This window comes from Oryctolagus cuniculus, chromosome 13 (assembly GCF_051225735.1).
Source record: "Oryctolagus cuniculus isolate XC-2025 breed Fujian yellow rabbit chromosome 13, ASM5122573v1, whole genome shotgun sequence".
Classification (NCBI taxonomy): Eukaryota; Metazoa; Chordata; class Mammalia; order Lagomorpha; family Leporidae; genus Oryctolagus; species Oryctolagus cuniculus.
Window position 1 is genome coordinate 25,923,224 of NC_142879.1, and position 19,025 is coordinate 25,942,248.

The 19,025-nt window shown below is 43.2% G+C and overlaps 1 protein-coding gene across 13 annotated transcripts in view; it reads left to right on the forward strand.

The window, feature by feature from the left end:
- Positions 1–453: 453 nt before the first annotated feature.
- Positions 454–19,025, forward strand: part of RCOR3 (REST corepressor 3) — a 63,646-nt gene continuing 45,074 nt past the window's right edge. For 6 of the 13 annotated variants that reach the window (XR_011381423.2, XR_011381424.2, XR_011381422.2 and 3 more), the window contains exons 1-7: positions 493–835; positions 1,181–1,237; positions 9,203–9,280; positions 12,077–12,129; positions 16,235–16,396; positions 17,751–17,875; positions 18,544–18,622. Coding sequence is in view for 8 of the 13 variants with exons in the window: in XM_051820540.3 (XP_051676500.1) it covers positions 670–835; positions 1,181–1,237; positions 9,203–9,280; positions 12,077–12,129; positions 16,235–16,396; positions 17,751–17,875; positions 18,544–18,622 (720 nt within the window). In the remaining 5 variants the exon portion in view is untranslated. Of the gene's footprint in view, positions 836–937; positions 1,070–1,180; positions 1,238–9,202; positions 9,281–12,076; positions 12,130–16,234; positions 16,397–17,750; positions 17,876–18,543; positions 18,623–19,025 lie in introns of those variants that run through there. The other 7 variants (XR_016219602.1, XM_051820541.3, XM_051820538.3 and 4 more) reach the window with 5 other exon arrangements.

The following is a 19,025-nucleotide window of genomic DNA, read 5'->3' on the forward strand; positions in this document are numbered from 1 at the left end:
CGCGCCGCCCACGGCAGTCCCGGCCGCCAGGGCCCGCAGCCGCGTCCGCGGGAGGGGACCGCTGCCCCTGCCCCGGCTCCGGGGGTCTCCAGCGCCCTGCCTCCAGCGGCCCGCGTTCCTTCCGCCCCCAAGAAGGCAAAGAGTCCCGCGCCCTGCCCGGGCGCGTCCCGCCCGCTCTCCGCAGCGCCCCCTAGGAGAGCAGCCCACGCGGCGGCCGCCCTCCGCGGCGCCGGCAGACGCGCTCGGCGGGGGCGGCCCGCCCGGCGGCGAGCGGGGCTTCCCCGCCCCTCCCCCCGCGCCGCCCCCGCCCCGGCGGCCGGAACCTCCCTGCGGGGCGGAGTGATACCGGCGGCGGCGTAGAGCGCGGCGCGGCCGCGGGGGGCGCCCGGGACTGCGCGGGGCGGGCGGCGGCGCGGGGAGGAGGGGAGAGAGGCGGGGCTCGGGCGGGTTGTTGTGAGGCGACTGCGCTACTGCCGGACCGGGGCGGTTATGGCGGCTCCATATTAACACCCTCCTCCTCCTCCGCCGCCGCCGCCGCCGGCGCCGCCGCTGCCACCGCCGTCTCCACCTCCGCCGCCGCCGCCTGTCCCCGCCCGCGCTCGCGAGCCCTCGCCCCCTTCCCCCTGACGCCTACCTCTCCCCCTCGCCCGCCCCCTCCCCTGTTCTACCATGCCCGGCATGATGGAGAAAGGGCCTGAGTTACTGGGGAAGAACCGGTCGGCCAACGGCAGCGCCAAGAGCCCGGCGGGCGGCGGCGGCGGCGCCTCATCCACCAACGGCGGGCTGCACTACTCGGAGCCCGAGAGCGGCTGTAGCAGCGACGACGAGCACGGTGGTAGCCTCGAACTCCTCCCCGCCAGCCCGCCTGCCCCCCTCCCTCCACCCCTCCCCCAGCCCCCTCCCCTCGCCGCGCTCGCGCCCTCCCTCCCCTCGGAGCCCGGGCGCTGCGGTAGCCGCGAACTCCCGGTGCAGTGCAGCAGCACCCCCGCGACCCCCGCCCCTCGCCCGCGCCCAGCCCTCCGCCCCCCGCTCCCCGCCCCCACCGCTGCCATCTCCTGGAGCGCCCGGAGTTAGTATCTCCCATCCACCCGCCGCTCCTGCCCGCCCTCCTGCAATTTTTATTTTTTATTAAGTGTGTCTTTTTCTTTTTTTTTCTTTATTTCTTGGCATTGCTTTGCAGATGTTGGGATGAGAGTCGGGGCTGAATACCAAGCTCGGATCCCTGAATTTGATCCAGGTAGATGCATTTGCTTTAGCAAATTCCCGTCCCCCCCCCCACCCCCATCCCCGGTCTGGGCTTGGTCGGGGGAGGGTCGGGCAGGGGTGTCCGGGCGTGGGGCTGGGCTGGGCACGCATCTCCGGCGCGGAGGCTGTCAGGCTCGGCCGGGCTGTGACACAGGGCGTGTGGGCAGAGGCGTGCATTGCAAGGTTAACATGGTTTCCTCCGGAGGCCACTTGCCCTCCGCCGGCATCGCCTTCCTGCCCCCCTGAGCCCGGGGCGGGATCGGGGCCCGCGGTGGGGTCGGGGGTCGGCGGCCGGCGTGGGGGAGGACCGGCTGCGGAGCCGAGGGCGGCAGGGGAGGCGGTGTGTGTGTGTGTGCGTGTATGGACGGACCTGCGGGGGTCGGCGGCCACACCGCCGGCCGCGGATCCCTGCGGAGTGTGGGCGCCGCGCGGCGGGGGCAGGGGCGGGGGCCGGCCCGGGCGCGCGGCGAGGCCGCAGGACAGCGGCCGCGGCTGCCAAGGAGACATTTTCTCCCGGAGCAGCCAGGTTCCAGCGGCCTCTGCCAAGCCAGCTTGCGGGTTCCCTGTCTACTTTTCTCCAAACAGGCTCCCCGGCGGTCACGGGATCGCAGCCTGCGCGGGGATTGGGCGAGAGTTCCGCATACGGCGGCGCCCCTGCCGGAGCCTCCCGGCGGAGCGCTGCTCCGCCCTGCCCGACCACCCTGCCCGCGGGCTGCGGCGCGCTGCCGACTCCCGAGCACCCCTTTCTTCCTGGGGTGGCTCGGGGAGCTTTCGCCCCTGCCGCCCCCCGTGGCGGGGTGTGTGTCGGACCCTCGGATTCCTGTCAGATGGTCGGGGAGGCGGGGGCGGGCGGGCAGGGAACAGCGTGCTGATCCAAGTGTGAGGCGCAGGGGCCGTGTGCGCTCCTCTGCGCCCCTAAGACCACCGGACTCGGAATTCCGGCCCGGAGCCCCTGTCGCGGCGCCTGCTGTCCCCGGAGGAGGTGGCGGCCCTGCGAGCGGGCGCCGTCTCCGCGACGTGACTGTGCAGTCTCGCTCCCGGGCTGTCCGCCCGTGGCCTGGTGGGCTTCGGAGACTGAGCGATGCTCTGGGGAGCTGGTTTTTTACTGATGCAGTTGGTAGGCGAATGGCATTTCGCATTACCCGTGCTGCCTCAGGGTTGAGCTTGACATTTAGAAAGCACGTACTTTGGCTTTCAGATAGACCCGATTCAGTTCCCAGCTTTTTTGGTTTTGCTCTGAGCCTTCCCCGGGCCTCAGTTTCCCTAGCTGTGGGAAGTGCTTCGTGGGGTTTGTTCCAGGGTGGAATGAGCCCATGGCAGTTTTTCAGGAAAGGTTGAATTTCCTGGTTAGGAAGAGTGAGCCTGGCTGGAATTACCCCGTTCTCGCTGGGCGCTTTCGCTGGCACGGTGTGCTTTGGGGGGAGTACTGACAAAGTCATTTCCACGTTAGCACTCCGCAGCCAGAATTCGCTCCTAGATTGGTAAACAAGCCTGTGTGTTGCCCCGTTGGGTAGGATTCTGAGTCAGTGTTTGTTTCGTCGGCAGTCGTGTGTGTGTTGTTGGGGTCTTAGGGCGTCTTCATCTCAGCAGACTTACACTTGCCGTGGCCTGCAGCATGAACCAGTTTTTAGTGATTAAACTCCACCATGGAGCACGCTTCAAAATGTAGAGAATAACTCATTTAACAAAATACTTTAGATTTTAAATGGCCGTTACATGATTAGCCAAGTTAGTTGATGTTATGTTTTACTGGTTTTAAACTTTATTTTAATTTCTTTGTGGAGGAAAAAAGAATTGAAATGTTATTGTTTTTAAATAAAGTATTTTCAGTTTACTCAGACTGTAACTGATATTTGTTACTGCAATAAGGATAAAGCTATTCTTTAAATTCACTTGTTCCTTTTCTACTTAATAATTACTGGAAGCACACCAAATGGAAGGACACAACTAAAACCAGTTGCTACTTAAACTTAGGTGGACCATTTTACCTTTTTTCTAAGTTTGTTGATTGATTTGAGAGGTAGAGTTAAAGAGAGAAAGGTCTTCCATCTGCTGGTCCACTCCCAAATGGCCACAGCATTCTGAGCTGGATCGATCCACAGGCAGGAGCCAGGAGCTTCTGGGTTTCCCGCATGGGTGCAAGGGCCCAAGCTCTTGGGCTATAGTCTGCTGCCTTCTCAGGCCACAGCAGAGAGCTGGATTGCAAGAGGAGCAGCCGGGACTAGAACCAGCACCGATGTGGGATGCTGACGCCACAGGCGGCGGCTTTATCTGCTGCGCCACAGCCCGGGCCCCAAGCCTTTTTACCTTTTTATAGGTCAGTCTTGTCAAGCAAACGTTATCAATTATTAGGCTTTTTATTTTTTTAAGCTTTATTTATTCATTTGAGAGGCAGAGGTAGAGAGAGAGAGAGATCTTCCACCACGGCTGGTTTACTCCCCAAGTGGCCACAATGACCAGGGCTGGGCCAGGCCAAAGCCAGGAGCCAGGAGCGTCCTCAAGATTTCCCACGTGGGTGCAGGGTCCCAAACACTTTGGATCATCCTTAGCTGCCTTCCCAGGTTCATTAGCGGGAGCTGGATTGGAAGTGGACTCGAACCCGACACCCATGTGGGCTGCTGGCACTGCAGGCCATGCCTTGAACCTGCTGAGCCACAGTGCTGGTCCCTAGACTGTTTTTTCCACAGAAATACTGAGCTCCTGTGCCATTTAACATGGCACTATCACTGTTTTATTCCAAGTGTTGTGCTATTGTGTGCAGCCTTTATTTCACATCAATTCAGTGGAAATAACTGAGAACTTTAAAACATTGCCTTGGGAAAGAAAATAGAGGGAAAATAAATATTTATTAATTAGTGATAGAAATTGAATAATGGTCAGCTCTTCTCCTTTTCTGTTTCTTGTTTTGTTATCTTTGTCTCATAAACCATCTCATCTCTATGGAGATTATTCATCCGTATCCCTGCCAGTTACATGGAAGAAATATTTCCTAGATGCTATGATTATTATGATCTGGAAGAAGAAAATTAAAAGAGATCCATATGGAGGATATTTTTATTGGAGAGATGATAATGGTGATAGAAATTAATCATGTAAAGAAAAATACTAAACATTATTTTGGAAACTAGAAGAACTGAGGCTTATTGGAATTACTGAAGTTAGGAGATTAGAGATACTTTGCCCTCATTCAGAGATCATTGTTAATATCTTTGTAATTTACTAACAGATTATTTCCTGGATCTTTCCAGTGTTTACTCTGACCTAGTCTCAACAGCAGCTTTGTGTGGTGATTGAGTCATCAAAGATGACCCTAAAGACCCCTTTGACTTCTACAGATCTTAGTTTCTTGTTTATAAAAGGGAGATAAGATTAAATGAAAAATAATGGGTAGAAAGCAGTGGTAAGCTTGTGGAAAATGCACTTTATGAAGGTATGGTTAGGAAAAAATTTCATGGTTTTACAATTTCTTGCACCCAAAGAAACTTATCTTTTAATTCCATTTTTCCAGGCACTTTTGGAAGTGCCTATTAATACCTGTCACTCAGTTTAAATAGCTAAAAAAAAACAATGTAATCTCTGATGTATTAAAAATGTTAACACTTTGAAATAAAATTATTGTGTCTTTACCTTATCACAGATGCATCCAATTAAATATAGATACTATTATGACATTACAGCAACTGTTTTAGAAAACAAATGCATAGTATCTTAAGTCTAAAAGTTTACACTGTTTCTTTGAAACCATTTCCATGCATTTTCCCCACAGATTTTTATTTTTCATAATTTATTTTTGTGCTTGAAAGTACTTTCTTGATCACCAGCCCAGCTTGTCTACTTTTTCACTTTACTTTTTTTAAAAAAAGTTTTATGTATTTATTTGAAAGAGTTAGAAGGAGAGGCGGAGAGAGAGGTCTACCATCCACTGGTTCACTCCCCAACTGGCCACAACAGCCGGAGTTGCACCGATCCGAAGCTAGGAGCCAGGAGCCCTTTCTGGCTCTCCCATGTGTATGCAGGGACCCAAGGACTTGGGCCATCTTCCACTGCTTTCCCAGGCCATAGCAGAGAGCTGGATCAGAAGTAGAGCAGCTGGGACTTGAACCAGCACCTGTATGGGGAGCCGGCACTGCAGGCGGCGGCTTTACCTACCATGCCGCAGCGCTGCCCCATACTTTACTATTAGTAACCTGTATCCTCGTGAATATAAGGATCTAGATGTTACATCTTTTGGTATGAAGTAATGCATAATCGATTAACGTCATGGTTATGGCACCTTCAGTCAAGGAGAACTTTGTTGATAGCCTGGTTGGAACCCTGGAGGCTTAAAAATTTAGGGCCATGTTTTCTTGCAAGATTTGGGATGGTAAGAGCCATGTCTTTTTAAAGTGAGAGAAGGGCATTTGTAAAGAGGAATGACGGAAGTATGCAGTAGCCCCCTGTGCCCATGGGGAATGCATCCAAGACCCCCTTGGGTTCCTGAAAAGCGTAAGATCAGATGCAGTGTATACGTAGTGCTTCTTTTTTCTGTATGTACATACCTATGGTAAAGTTTATTTTACAAGTTAGACACAGTAAGATCAACAACAGTAACTAATGTAGATTTTAGCAATCTCAGCAAGCAATTCTTTTTCTTGTGTTGGTTTCTATACTTTGATGGCTTCTCTTTGGGTATCTGAATTGCCAGCATCACTATTCTTGAGCTTTGGGGCTATTATTAAGTAAAATAAGGGTTATTTAAATACAAGCACCTTATTCTCTGAGGTCTGTCTGATAACTGAGTCCCCAGTGGAGCAAGGTTTCATGACATTGCGCAGAAAGGCACATAATTTAAAACTTCAGAATTGTTCATTTCTGGAATTTTCCATGTACATTTTTTTTTTCTGCAGTGGATTTGGGAAAGCAAAACCGTGGCTAAGAGGGATCACTGTAGATTAGAAGGATAGGAGAGGTCTCAGATTGGGAAGTAGAACAAAGGAAAATGGGAGGTCTCAAAGTCGAATTCCCCTGCAACCCTTTCATGCCGCTGTACTCAAAGAAAGTCTTATTTATCCCCAGTTTGAAGTTAATGTTAGGTATATAATTTCAAAACTAGTATATAGCCGCTCTTTAAGCGCCAGATTGGGAACCCTATACATCGCCCACGGCCACTGCCAAGATGTAGAGGTATAATACATCATACCCTGAGTTGCTGAGGTGGTAGCCAATGACGGGTAAGATCCCCCGGGGCAGCCCCTAACAGCTGGAGTAGTAGTCAAAGACGGGTAAGATCCCCAGAGGGGGACAACCTAACACAGACATGCTCCTTAAAGGGCTGATTCCAGTCAGGGGGGACAACCTAAGACAGGCACACTCTCCGTTCAGTTCTCCTTAGTAAAACAAAAAGGGGGATATGTTGGGCATTGCTTAAAACCTCCATTACAATATGGCGCCTGGAGGATGTTCAAGGGGCTATGTAAGATCACACCATCGGCGTGCATAGGTCCGCTTTAGTTCCGGACACGTGGATAGTGCGTGATCCCTATACTTTACTTAAGGTGCCCCTGTGCTTGGTCCACCCGTGCCTGGGTGACCTTTTCTCTGATTGGCTCCCCTACTGCGCATGTCCTTCTTAAGCTTTATACGCCTGTACACTTCCTCAATAAAGCAGTTCCTGCTTCAACAGAAAAGAAAAGAAAAGAAAAAATAGTATATAAATTATAGAATTAAAAATATTTGGAGCGGCTTAACATTCTCAGTATTTAAGTTCTTTATGTGTGTGTTCCATGATCTCCACCACAGTACTGACTTTTAATAAAGAAAATATTAAAAGTAACAGATTTTTATTATTTTACTTGACTTGAAATTTTCTGTTGATATAGAAAGTATCTAAAGGTGAGAAGAAACCCTTCCTGGATAGAGAAGGGAATTTAAGAAAGAATTATCTTCAATAAATTTATACCATTAATAGTTATTCTTACATGATGCTTATTGAAATGCCAGCAGTTTTACTTACATCAGCCTATCAAATTATATATATATTTTTTATAGTTGTTGGTTTTGCCCAAATGTCTCATGAATGTATTTTACCAACTGCAGTTAAAAAAAAAAAAATGGCTTCAAAGGAATTGAAACTTTCAAAATGTTTTATTTAAAAATTAAAAACTGATTAACAATTATTTTCCCAACTGGCATACTACTGTGGTCTTTTAAAATTGCAGTAGCTAGTTGCATAAGTTTTTCTTTGCTTTTTACTTGCTCAGAAAGTAAGGATACTTCTAAGACTCGATTATTTTGTTGGCAAATCAGGTTTGGTTCCCAGTATTAGTTCTGAATATCAGATGCTTTGAGGTATAAGCCTAAGTATTGTTCATTGGGTTTATGTCCTTTAAATGTTCTTGTTCATTCTGACTTCTGGAATAGCAAGGGTGAAACTTCATTGGATGTATCCCAAGGATAATTTAAATAGACTAGTTGTTTTCTCCTTTTAGATGAATCAGGTCAGAAAAACAAAGATTATTTTAGGCATTTAATATCTTCCCAGGGTGGATGAGAGAGGGTATCAGCCATTTGAGTTAAAGCTCCATAGGGTTTTTATTCATCTTTTTTATGTGTTGATTGATAAGGTGAGAAGGTGGTTTTCCATAAGCATATAACAGTTGTAATCAAGACTTCTATGTCCAGCTTGTGTGTCAGGCATTTGATTTGACTTGTGAGCAGCTCTGTGAGGCAGGTGCTCTTATCCCTGTTTTCAGAGGTGAGGAAACTGAGGCACATGTTAAGTAGGTTACCCAAGTGAGCTGGCTGCCGAGTGACAGCCATGACCCTAGAGTATCCCTCAGTTTCTGGCAACATCAGTCATCTACTGGGCCTACATGACACATGCCTAATCGAAAATGGTGGAGTTCAGTTCCTAGTTAGGGGAAGAACATGGTGAAATGCTCCACTGGGCGTTTTCTGGCCTCAGACTGCTTACGCTCCACACATACCCCTCCATCCCCACAGTAGAAGAGCTCCGCCCACACGGCTTGGATCCATTGTCTCAAGTCAGCCCTCAATTACAAAGCTGAGAATTTTGGGGGAAATATAGGTGATACTGTTCATGGGGGGAAATGCTCAAGAAAATTTAATACCCAGTTGGGAAGAGACATTTAGTGAATGCCTTTTCAGATTTCTGTAATGCAAGAATGACATACAAGGAAACACATTTAACTGTTAAGCATGATGATCTAAGACTTCAGACTTAATTTGTTGTGTTCCATAATCTATTGAGTGGAATTTAAAAGGTCCTGTTGTCACAATCTACTGTGCAAAAAAGAATGTTTCATGTTAAAAGATTGAAGTTTAGGATTTTAGTTGCAGAAAAAAAACATTAAAGTCTTCTGATCAACTTTATATAGAATTTCTGTTCAGTGGGTTAGCTATCTTGCATTTGTATTTTTAACATAGTTAAAAATTAAGCATATGTCCTAATATTCAAGTTCTTAAAAGACATCCTAAAGTTTATTTTCATTGAATGTAAGTTTTAAGTAAAGAACTTGTAAATTTTTAATTCTAAGTTTTTCTGTGTTATTAGAGATAAAACTCAAAAGCGTTTTTAGATTTATTTTGTAGTTACAGTTTTTCTAATTCTTTGATAGTGTCTTTCTTATTTGTCTTTTCTCTAGCCTCAGTTTTTGTTTACATAGAGGGTTAAATCAGAGTTATTATTTTGTCAGGAATTAGGGATGTGCGAGATACTTTAGAAAGTCTTTTTAATTTAGAGTAAACTTCAATATTTTCAAAATCACCTTAATTTTTATAAGGAAGATATTTGCTATCTTTAAGCCTAGTTGCCTTCATTTTTTTTTCCACTATACTTTTTTCCTTGTCTTCTTTGCAGGTACTGTACTAAAATAGAAATAAAGCTCACTTTGCTTATACTTTGTTCTGAAATGTAAATAAGATCCATCATATTCAAAGTAACTAAATTTTTCCCCAGGTGCCACAAAGTACACAGATAAAGACAATGGAGGAATGCTTGTATGGTCTCCATATCACACTATCCCAGATGCCAAATGTAAGTTTCCTAAGATTGAATGTTTACTATCAACAGGGATCTGTTTGCCAATCCAAAATGTAACATACTTGTTTTAGGGTCTTTTGAACTCTCATAATAAAATGGTTTTTATTTTGTTTTGTTTTTAAATGGAGGGTTGTTTTATTAGAATGTTTTTCCTTTTGAAAGATAGTGGGTTGATCTTGCCAGTTTGTGTCAGGCTCATGAAGAATGAAAAACCTAGGCTCTGATGGCTTTGCTGCTTGAATCTTCAAGCAGGGGAGGGAGTTACTATGTAGACATCTGTCCAGGCTTTTCCTCAGTATGTGGAGCTGTAAAGACATGCCTTCAGGCTTCAGAGAGCCCACTCATTACCATTTTAAAGAGGAAAAGGGAAAGAACTGACTCCAGCAGCCATCAGGTCATCTTTGTGCTCTCCATTTCTGGACGGAGACCTTCTGGATCATTGAGCACGCACTTCTTGAATCATGTGTGGCTTTAGACTTCAGAGTGATGTAGCGGACCTGATCCTTTGCGGCCCATCAGATATAGGAAACGTGCAGGTAACAGCACTAAGATCCCCGCCCCTCCATTTGGTTATCATTGAGTTTATTAAATAACAACACTGAGAAGCTGGGAAATAGCTTATGTTTTAAAAATATTCACTAACATCTTAAAGGTGGTTTATTTAGTCCCGTGAACATGTGCATAGTAAGTCTAATCATGCTTATAGATGCAATAAGAGAACTGAAAGTTGAAAACTGAGTATACTGCTGCACACATGGTGGTTCTTCCTGTTTAAGAACTGTAGAGCATCAGTAAAAGATCGAGCTGGTAATCTAGGACTTGTGAATCCTTGAAGCGGTAAAGCTCAGCTTTCCAAGTTCAGTCCTTTCCTCTGTAGGCAGAGGTTTTCATTCACAAACCAAGCATCAGGGTGTCACTGAGTTTTGTTGTTTTTGACCTTGTTTTGTTCAGCAGTTCATTTCTTAGCCAAATGGAAAGCAAAATTAAGAAAGCTAGCATGTCCTCATAGTATGGTATCCACTTGGAATATCTAATTGAAAGTCTAGGTCAGTGGCATTCAACCCTGACTGTGCATTATCACCTGGGAAACCCTTTTAAACGTTTTATGGTGGCTGGCATTGTGGTGCAGCGGGCTAAGCCACTGCTTGCAACACCGGCATCCCGTATCAGAGCGCTGGTTCAGGTCATAGCTGCTCTGCTTCCCACCCAGGTCCCTACTGATGCATCTGGAAAAGCAGCAGATGATGGCCCAAGTACCTGGGCCCCTGTCACCCATGTGGGAGTCTCAGATGGAGTTGCAGCCTCCTGGCTTCAGCCTGCCCATCCGTAGCTGTTGCATACATTTTGGGAGTGAACCTGTAGATGGAAGATCTCTTTCCCTGTTTCTCCTCTCTCTGTCACTTTGCCTTTCAAATAAATAAGTCTTACAAAAATAAAACTTTTTTAAAATTGGAAACTTATATGTCTGCTAACCTCCATTTCAAAACAGTGAAATCTGCTTCTTCAGGAGTAGAGCTCCCACACTGACTCCAATGCAGAGTTTGGGTTGAAAATCACAAGTCTGTTGGTGTTGCTTAGCTTTCATTCTATAGGACTATTTAGATATTTTTGTTAAATGTAGTCAGCATATATTTAGGCCTGTCATATATTTCAGTGCTAAGGGTTCTTTAAAAAAAAGCAAAAGTTAGATTTTTTATGCCAAAAAATTTCAAATGGAAAGACATAAGATCCATAAAAGATAATTGCATTATTGTTATATAATAGAATGTTCATGTATTAAACTGTTCTGACTGATAGTAAACAGCAAATATTTAGAAGTACTTAAAATCTGCCAGTGTTCTGAGCACTTTCCAAATATGAACTCACTTAATCAAAGAAAATTACTGTTTTTATCACTGATTTGGAGTGAAGAACCTAAGGTACAAAAAGGTCACCTTACCTTACTTGATCAAAGTTAGAAAACTAGCAACAAGCTGAGAATCAAGCCCAGGTTAGACTAGCTCTCCTAGGATCAGAATTCTTAACCAGTGCAGCTCAAAAACAAATGTAAAGAATTACTTTATAACAATGATTTAAAGGATCAGAAAGGGGTGGTTATGTGGACTTCACGTAGAACTCAGTCTTGCTGAGTGTGGCAGGCAAGTTTTCAGCAGCGAGGTCTTGGAATAACGGTATTATCATCATTAAATTATCCTGTTGATCTAATTATATAGAGAGGATACATGAAAATAAAAATACCTTTCATGTATCAGCTTACTTTATATATCAAGCAGAAAGAACTGGAGAGAACATTAGGGATACTGAAGCATGCTTAAATGTATTTATGTCTAGCTGACAATATTACAGATAAACCATTGTTTATATAGCAACCAGAGATGGGATGGTAAAGACTTTGGACCAACTCTAAATATAAGAAAGGGTCGCAATCAGCTGAGGCCGTCAAATAAAGGTTGGAACAACAAAAAAAGCCATTTTAATATTTTATACTACAGTTCGGTTCTGATAGCTACCCATCAGTTGGTGTTCATCTACATACAAAAATAATTCTAATAATATCACTAGGTTTAATAAATGTGTGGTAGATGGTCACAGAGATGTCATGTTAAATAAAATTTTAAACAAAGTGAGCTGCTAATCCTATTCATGTAAGTCCTTTTTATTCTCTTTTTTGGTAACATTTCGTGGAATATCATTTTATTTTTTTTTTAAACTCCTGGAATATGTGATATTTTAAAAAAACGTAGATCCAGGTAAATGAGAATAATTATATATAATGTTATTTCATTACAGTGGATGAATATATTGCAATTGCAAAGGAGAAACACGGCTACAATGTGGAACAGGTATGTATTAGAACATTAATGTTAGGGTTATTAAGGCTAGCTTCACTGTTTACCACATCTAAAAAGTCCCTCACAACTGTTTCTGCCCTAAGAAAGAATGTAAGTTTGACCAGTTTTATAGACCCACAAAAGCCTGACCTTGCAACATGAAGAGTCTTTAACATAGCAGTTCTGCTTGGGACACTCCTTCCATATCAGATTACCTGCTTCCAGTCCATCTCCTCTGCTGCTAATTCAGCCTCCTGCTAATGTGCACCCTGAGAAACACGTGTAATGGCCAAGGTACTTGGGTTCCTGCCACCATTTTGAGAGACCTGGATTGAGTTCTAGGCTCCTGACTTCAGCCTGAGTCAGTCCTGGCTATCGTGGGCATTTGGGGAGCAAAAGAAAAGTAGAAGGTAGAACTAATAGGACTTGTTTTTGTTTTAAAATTTTTTTCTTTTTTATAAACATTCACCTCAAAGGCTTGAACATTTTTCTCTTAGTATTTCTGTTTCTTATTTGAATTCTGAAACTTTCTGAATGTCTTCAGTATTACCAAATTGATAAGTAACTTTTTGGTGTGTTGTGGGGTAAATAAACACGGATAGAATTTCTTTTATTCTTTTTTTTTTTTCTTACAAAGATTTACTTATTTATTTGAAAGGCAGAGTTACAGAGAGGCTGGGGGGAGGAGGGAAGAGAGGAGGAAGAGGGAGAGGTGTCTTCCAGCCACTGGTTCACTCCCTAAATGGCCGCAATGGCTGGAGCTGCATCAGTCCGAAGCCAAGAACCAGGAGCTTCCTCTGGGTCTCGCACGTGGGTACAGGGACCCAAGGATTTGGGCCATCTTCCACCACTTTCCCAGGCCACAGCAGAGAACTGGATTGAAAGTGGAGCAGTCAGATCTTGAACCCAGCACCCATATGGGATGCCGGCATTGCAGGTGGCGACTTTACCCACTACACCACAGCGTGCCCCCTACTTTTTTTAAATTTCAAAAGAACTTTCAGAAAGGGCTTTTTTAATTAAATAACTTTGAAAGGAAACACCTACACATAATATCTAAGTGTGATTTCTCATGTATGTATAGTGGGCTATCATTTTTTAAGATTTATTTATTTATTTGAAAGGCAGAGTTAGAGAGAGGGAGAGACAGAGATTTCTTCTATCTGCTGGTTTACTCCCCAGATGGTTGCAACAACCAATGCTGGGCCAGGCTGAAGCCAGGAGCAGAGGATTCCCCATCATATGGTTTTGTTTTGTTGAAAGATTTATTTATTTGAAGGTCAGAGTTTGAGACAGAGAAAAGAGATCTTCCCTCCACTGATAATGGCTGCAATCGCCAGGGCTGGGCTACACAAAAGCCAGGAACCAGGAGCTTCATTTGGGTCTCCCATATGGTGGTAGGAACACTTGAGCCATCTTCGGCTGCATTCCTAGACCTATTAGCAGGGAGCTGGGTGGGAAATAAAGCAGCCAGGACCTGAACTGGTACCCATATGGGATGCTGGTATTGTAGGTGGTGCTTTATCTGCTAAGCACCAATGCCATATGGTTCTTTATCCCTAGGAATGAGAAAACGGAGATCATGAAACAATCAAAATGAAACATTGTTTTTTCTTAAAGATTTATTTGAAAGGGAGAGTTACACAGAGAAAGAGGGGTCTTCTATCCGCTGGTTCACTCCCCAGACAGCTGCAACAGCCGGAGCTGGGCCAGGCTGAAGCCAGGAGCCAGGAGTTCCTTTCAGGTCTCCCACATGGGTGCAGAGGCCTACACACTTAGACCATCTTCAGCTGCTTTCCCAGGCACTTTCGCAGGGAGCTGGATTAGAAGGGGAGCAGTCTGGACTTGAACTGGTGCCCGAATGGGATGTGAACATTGCAGGCAGTGGCTTAACCTGCTATGCCACAGTGCAGCCCCAAAACAGATTCTTAAATCTCCTTTCAGCTAAGTATTGTGCCAACCGTTGTTAGAATTAATAGTAAAATAAATTTCTTTGTAGAGACATAAGAAAGGGGAAGTATCTGTAAGCTAGGTTATCAAGTGCCAACTTTATAGTCAGTAACATGATAAAGTATTGTTTTTTGTTAAATGGAGCTGTTTGTTTTTTCTTTATCTAAACACAATTTTTTGTGGATTTTGAAACTTTGGATTGTCCATTTTGTTTTAAAGTTTTGCCTTTCTGTTTAAAGTTTGAGAAAGTTAATCCTTTAATTATGTGATTGCCCACAGGTTCATTTCTATCTTTTTTTTTTAAATATGTATGTATTTATTTGAAAGAGCAACAGAGAAGGGGAGACAAAGAGATCTTCCATCTGCTAGTTTACTTCCCAGATGGCCTCAGAAGCCAGAGTTGGGCCATGCCAAAGTCAGGAACCAGGAATTCCATCCTGATCTCTCACCTGGGTGGCAGGATCCAAGCACTTGAGGCATCATTTGCTACTTTCCCAGACATTTTAGTAGGAAGCTAGATCAGAAGCAGAGTAGCCCAGACTATAACCAGCACTTCTATTTGGAATGTAAGTGATGGCTTAACCCACTACGCCACAATGCTGACCTTTCTTCTTTATTTTAAAAGACTGTTATCAAAGTATATAAAACAACATTGAAATTCACTGTTTAAGAAGTTGCTATGCCTCTATTTATGTAAAAGTTTATCCCCTAAGGGATACTCAGTACTTGCAGTAAAGATAAAGGGCACTGCTGACTATAGAGGGGAAAGTTAGGGAATTTTGGAAACTCTCCACTTCAGACCTTCCTAAAACTTGGATTGATAATCAAGTCATTGAAATTATTTGTATTTATCCTGATAATTCTATGTATACGTTTGATAATAAAGAGCATTAAAAATAAAAGTTGCGCCGGCGCCGCGGCTCACAAGGCTAATCCTCCGCCTTGCGGCGCCGGCACGCCGGGTTCTAGTCCCGGTCGGGGCGCCGGATTCTGTCCCGGTTGCCCCTCTTCCAGGCCAGCTCTCTGCTGTGGCCAGGGGGTGCAGTGGAGGATGGCCGAAGTGCTTGGGCCCTACACCCCATGGGAGACCAGGAAAAGCTCCTGGCTCCTGGCTCCTGCCATCGGATCAGCACAGTGCGCCGGCCGCAGCGCGCCGGCCATGGCAGCCTTTGGAGGGTGAACCAACGGCAAAGGAAGACCTTTCTCTCTGCCTCTCTCTCTCTCACTGTCCACTCTGCCTGTCAAAAAAATAAATAAATAAATAAAAAAATAAAAGTTGCAAAATACAAAATTGTTAAAGTTGCAATGGAAGTATTCTTCTTGAAAGTGCTTAGCCTGTGACATACTTCTAAAAGGTTAAAATTTAAATATTTCTCTACTAACTACTGACTGAATGTCTCTGCTCTATGTTATAATTGATTGTGTCCTTCAAGCAATGACTGTTTAAGTGTGGATATACTGGATATCTTCTTTTTAGCTTATTTCCCCCTGCACATTGACAAATTTCACCATAAAGCATGGGTCAGTGTCTTTTCTTCTAAAAAAATTTTTTATTTGCAAGGTAGAGTTACAGACAGAGAGGTAGAGACAGAGAGAATGGTCTTCCATCCACTGGTTCACTTCCCAAATGGCTGCAACAGCCTGAGCTGGGAGGATCCAAAGTCAGGAGCCAAGAGCTTCTTCCTGGTCTCCCATGTGGGTGCAGGGGCCCAAGGACTTGGGCCATCTTCTGCTGCTTTCCCAGGCCATAGCACAGAGCTGGATTGGAAAAGGAGCAGGTGGGACTTAAACCGGTGCCCATATGGGATGCTGGCTCCACAGGCGGAGGCCTATCCTACTACACCACAGCACTGGCCCCTGGGTGAAAATCTTGGTAGAAGCCTAGAAACCTGCTTCAGAACTTAGTCACCCTGCTCAGCTCGATGTTTTTCTGAGATTCTGCAACAGATATGGCATGTATGAACATTGGTTGTGCTGGGACTCTGATTTAAGGGAACTAGATAAATGAGGTCTGCTGCCTGGGCACCGCCTTTAAAAGCTTCGAACTGCGAGTTTATTTTCACTCTGAGTCGTAGGTTTAAGATTACAATCGAAGTTGTGTTTACCTTTCTTAAATGTGATGGATTGTAAGTCCATTAAAACCAAAGAGAAATATTTCTCTTCAAAGGCACTTGGCATGTTGTTCTGGCATAAACATAACATTGAGAAGTCCCTTGCTGATCTCCCTAATTTTACTCCCTTCCCGGATGAGTGGACAGTGGAAGATAAAGTCTTATTTGAACAAGCATTTAGTTTCCATGGGAAGAGCTTTCACAGGATTCAGCAAATGGTATGGTAATTTTGTTCTTCATGTGATTCGTACCTTAATGACATCGTATGCTACTGTTGAATACTCCCTAATTATTAAATTAAAAAGTTCTCCAATTTGATTTTACCTTTTAAAATACTTTGAAATCGGTATATTTGCATATAGTCCTATTTTCTACACCCATACATGAGAGTTGTGTGCTGTTGCATTGTAATAACAAACTAGTTTTGATATGACTTAAATATATGTAATTGAATTTCAACTTTATTTTTAAATATTTTAATTTTGACGTTATGATTTCATTTTCTATTTCATGCTTTTTTTGGATATGAAAACCCATTTTTAAAAATTTCTGAATTGTTTCAGTATTGTCCAGATGCTGTTGAAGTTTTGTTTTAAAGAAAAAACCTACTATTTCTAGTTCTTAGATTCTTAGTATTATATCAAAATAATATAAATCTGAGAAGTTTCTACATTTAAACCATCTTAACCAGAGTGGTAAAAGATTAGGTAATGTTTGCAAATATATCTAGATGCCTTCCATAACTGAAGAGAATATTTTCGGTGAGCAATTTGCATCCTTGTTTACTGGTATGACCGATCAGTGCATGATCATTTATCATTTTAATACTCAAAGACTATTTGGTGGATAAAACCTGTTTACATTATTTGCCATCTTAAAATTTAGATTTAAAACTAAACAAATAAAAAATCTATTGTAAAAATTTCAAAGTAGTTCTTCTTAAAAAAAAAAAAACATACTGCAAAATGAAGAAAACCAGACACATATTATATGACATATTCCGGTTATATGAAATGTCCAGAACGGGCAAGTCCATAGAGGCAGAAGGTAGATTCGTGGTTGCCAGAGACTAGGGGAAAGGAGGAGTAGAGGGATGACTGCTACTAGTGTAAGATTTCCTTCTGAGGTTATGACAATGTTCTGGAGTTGGATAGAGGTGGCAGCTGCACCGCCTTGTGAACTTAGTGAACCTACGGAAATCACTTAGCATTGGTGAATTTTATGTTATCTGAATTGTATCTCAAAAAAGTCCAATTCACAGAGGGAAAAAAAATTGAATAGCTCTTTAAGGAAAACCAGGACTGGATGCAGACATGCTATGGTAGGACTTCTGGGAAATTCAGAGTTTTTGATATCCTCTCCTCCCCACAGAACAGGAACGTTCATTCAGAAATGACATAGCAGGAGAGGATACTGTGACTGTAACACCCCTTTTCAATCCTGTAATTCATAAAGACACCCAGGAAATATTTTTCATTGATGCTTTTATCAAAGAATAATATTAAAAATATTACTATTTTGTTCATCAGTTTATGAATTAACAGTTACCAATATTAACATGATTCTTTTAAGCTTCCAGATAAGACAATCGCAAGTCTTGTAAAATATTATTATTCCTGGAAAAAAACTCGCTCTAGGACAAGTTTGATGGATCGCCAGGCTCGTAAACTAGCTAATAGACACAACCAGGGGGACAGGTAGGTTGTATGCCTCTGTATAGTTATACTTTCAGGGACGTTGTATTGGACAACTTCTATTTACTAAGACAGAAAGATTACCAAAACACATTGTAAAGACTTCTTTTCCTGACATTCCTGTTTCTGTTCTGATAGGAAAAGCCAAGTGACCAGAAGTCTTAATAGTTAAGACCTCTCTTCAACTCTTAATTGTAATCATAAATGCATTCTTTTAGTATTCCATACATATTAAGATTATATTCTGTGGAAAATGCTTTTCCATAATTACTTGATTAACTGAGTTACTATGATTGTATCTTTCTGGTCGTATATCATTTAGTTTTCTGATTTTTATCTGTTTTTATTCTCTAATGAAAGAACTGAAATGAGAAGTATTATATCAAGTTGTATGTGTTCTTTTCCCTAAGTGACATTTCTTTCTAAATCCCTTTTCCCACTGGGTCTCTAAGCTTTAGGTAGAAATGTTTTCTAAAATGATTCTATAAGCCCCAAAGGGTAAATATTTGTAAGTCCTATAGAAATCTAAATGATAAATTCCTCCTCCCAAGAACTCTTGTTCTGTTAAAGAGTATTGAGTAAAATTACCAGAAGATACATTACATTAGTAAGAGCATTGGAGTAAAATGAAAAGAAGGGAACTAAAGTTACTAATATTTGTTTTTTCTCAGTGATGATGATGTGGAAGAAACACACCCAATGGATGGGAATGATAGTGATTATGATCCCAAGAAAGAAGCCAAAAAGGAGGTAATGATAAGAAGTGCTTGAAATTTTTCTGCAAATTTACTGAAAAAAAAAATGATGCTTGGTATTAAGAAAATATTTTTTATAATTTTAGTTGATTTTTTCATAATTTAGATTTAGTTAGCATGATAACATTTTGAAACTTATTTTGATAGTGAAGTTACTACATATTGCATTGATTTTCTGTATTTAAGTATTAACGTATAGCATTAATAACATAATAGGTTTTTTCTGTTTAACAGTTCTTTTCTTTTTTCCCTAAATAAACCTTTTATTTAATGAGTACAAATTTCATAAATACAACTTTAGAAATGCAGTGATTCTTCCCACCATACCTGCCCTCCCACCCCCACTCCCACCCTGTCTCCTCTCTCCCATTCCCTGTCCCCTTCTCTATTAAAATTTA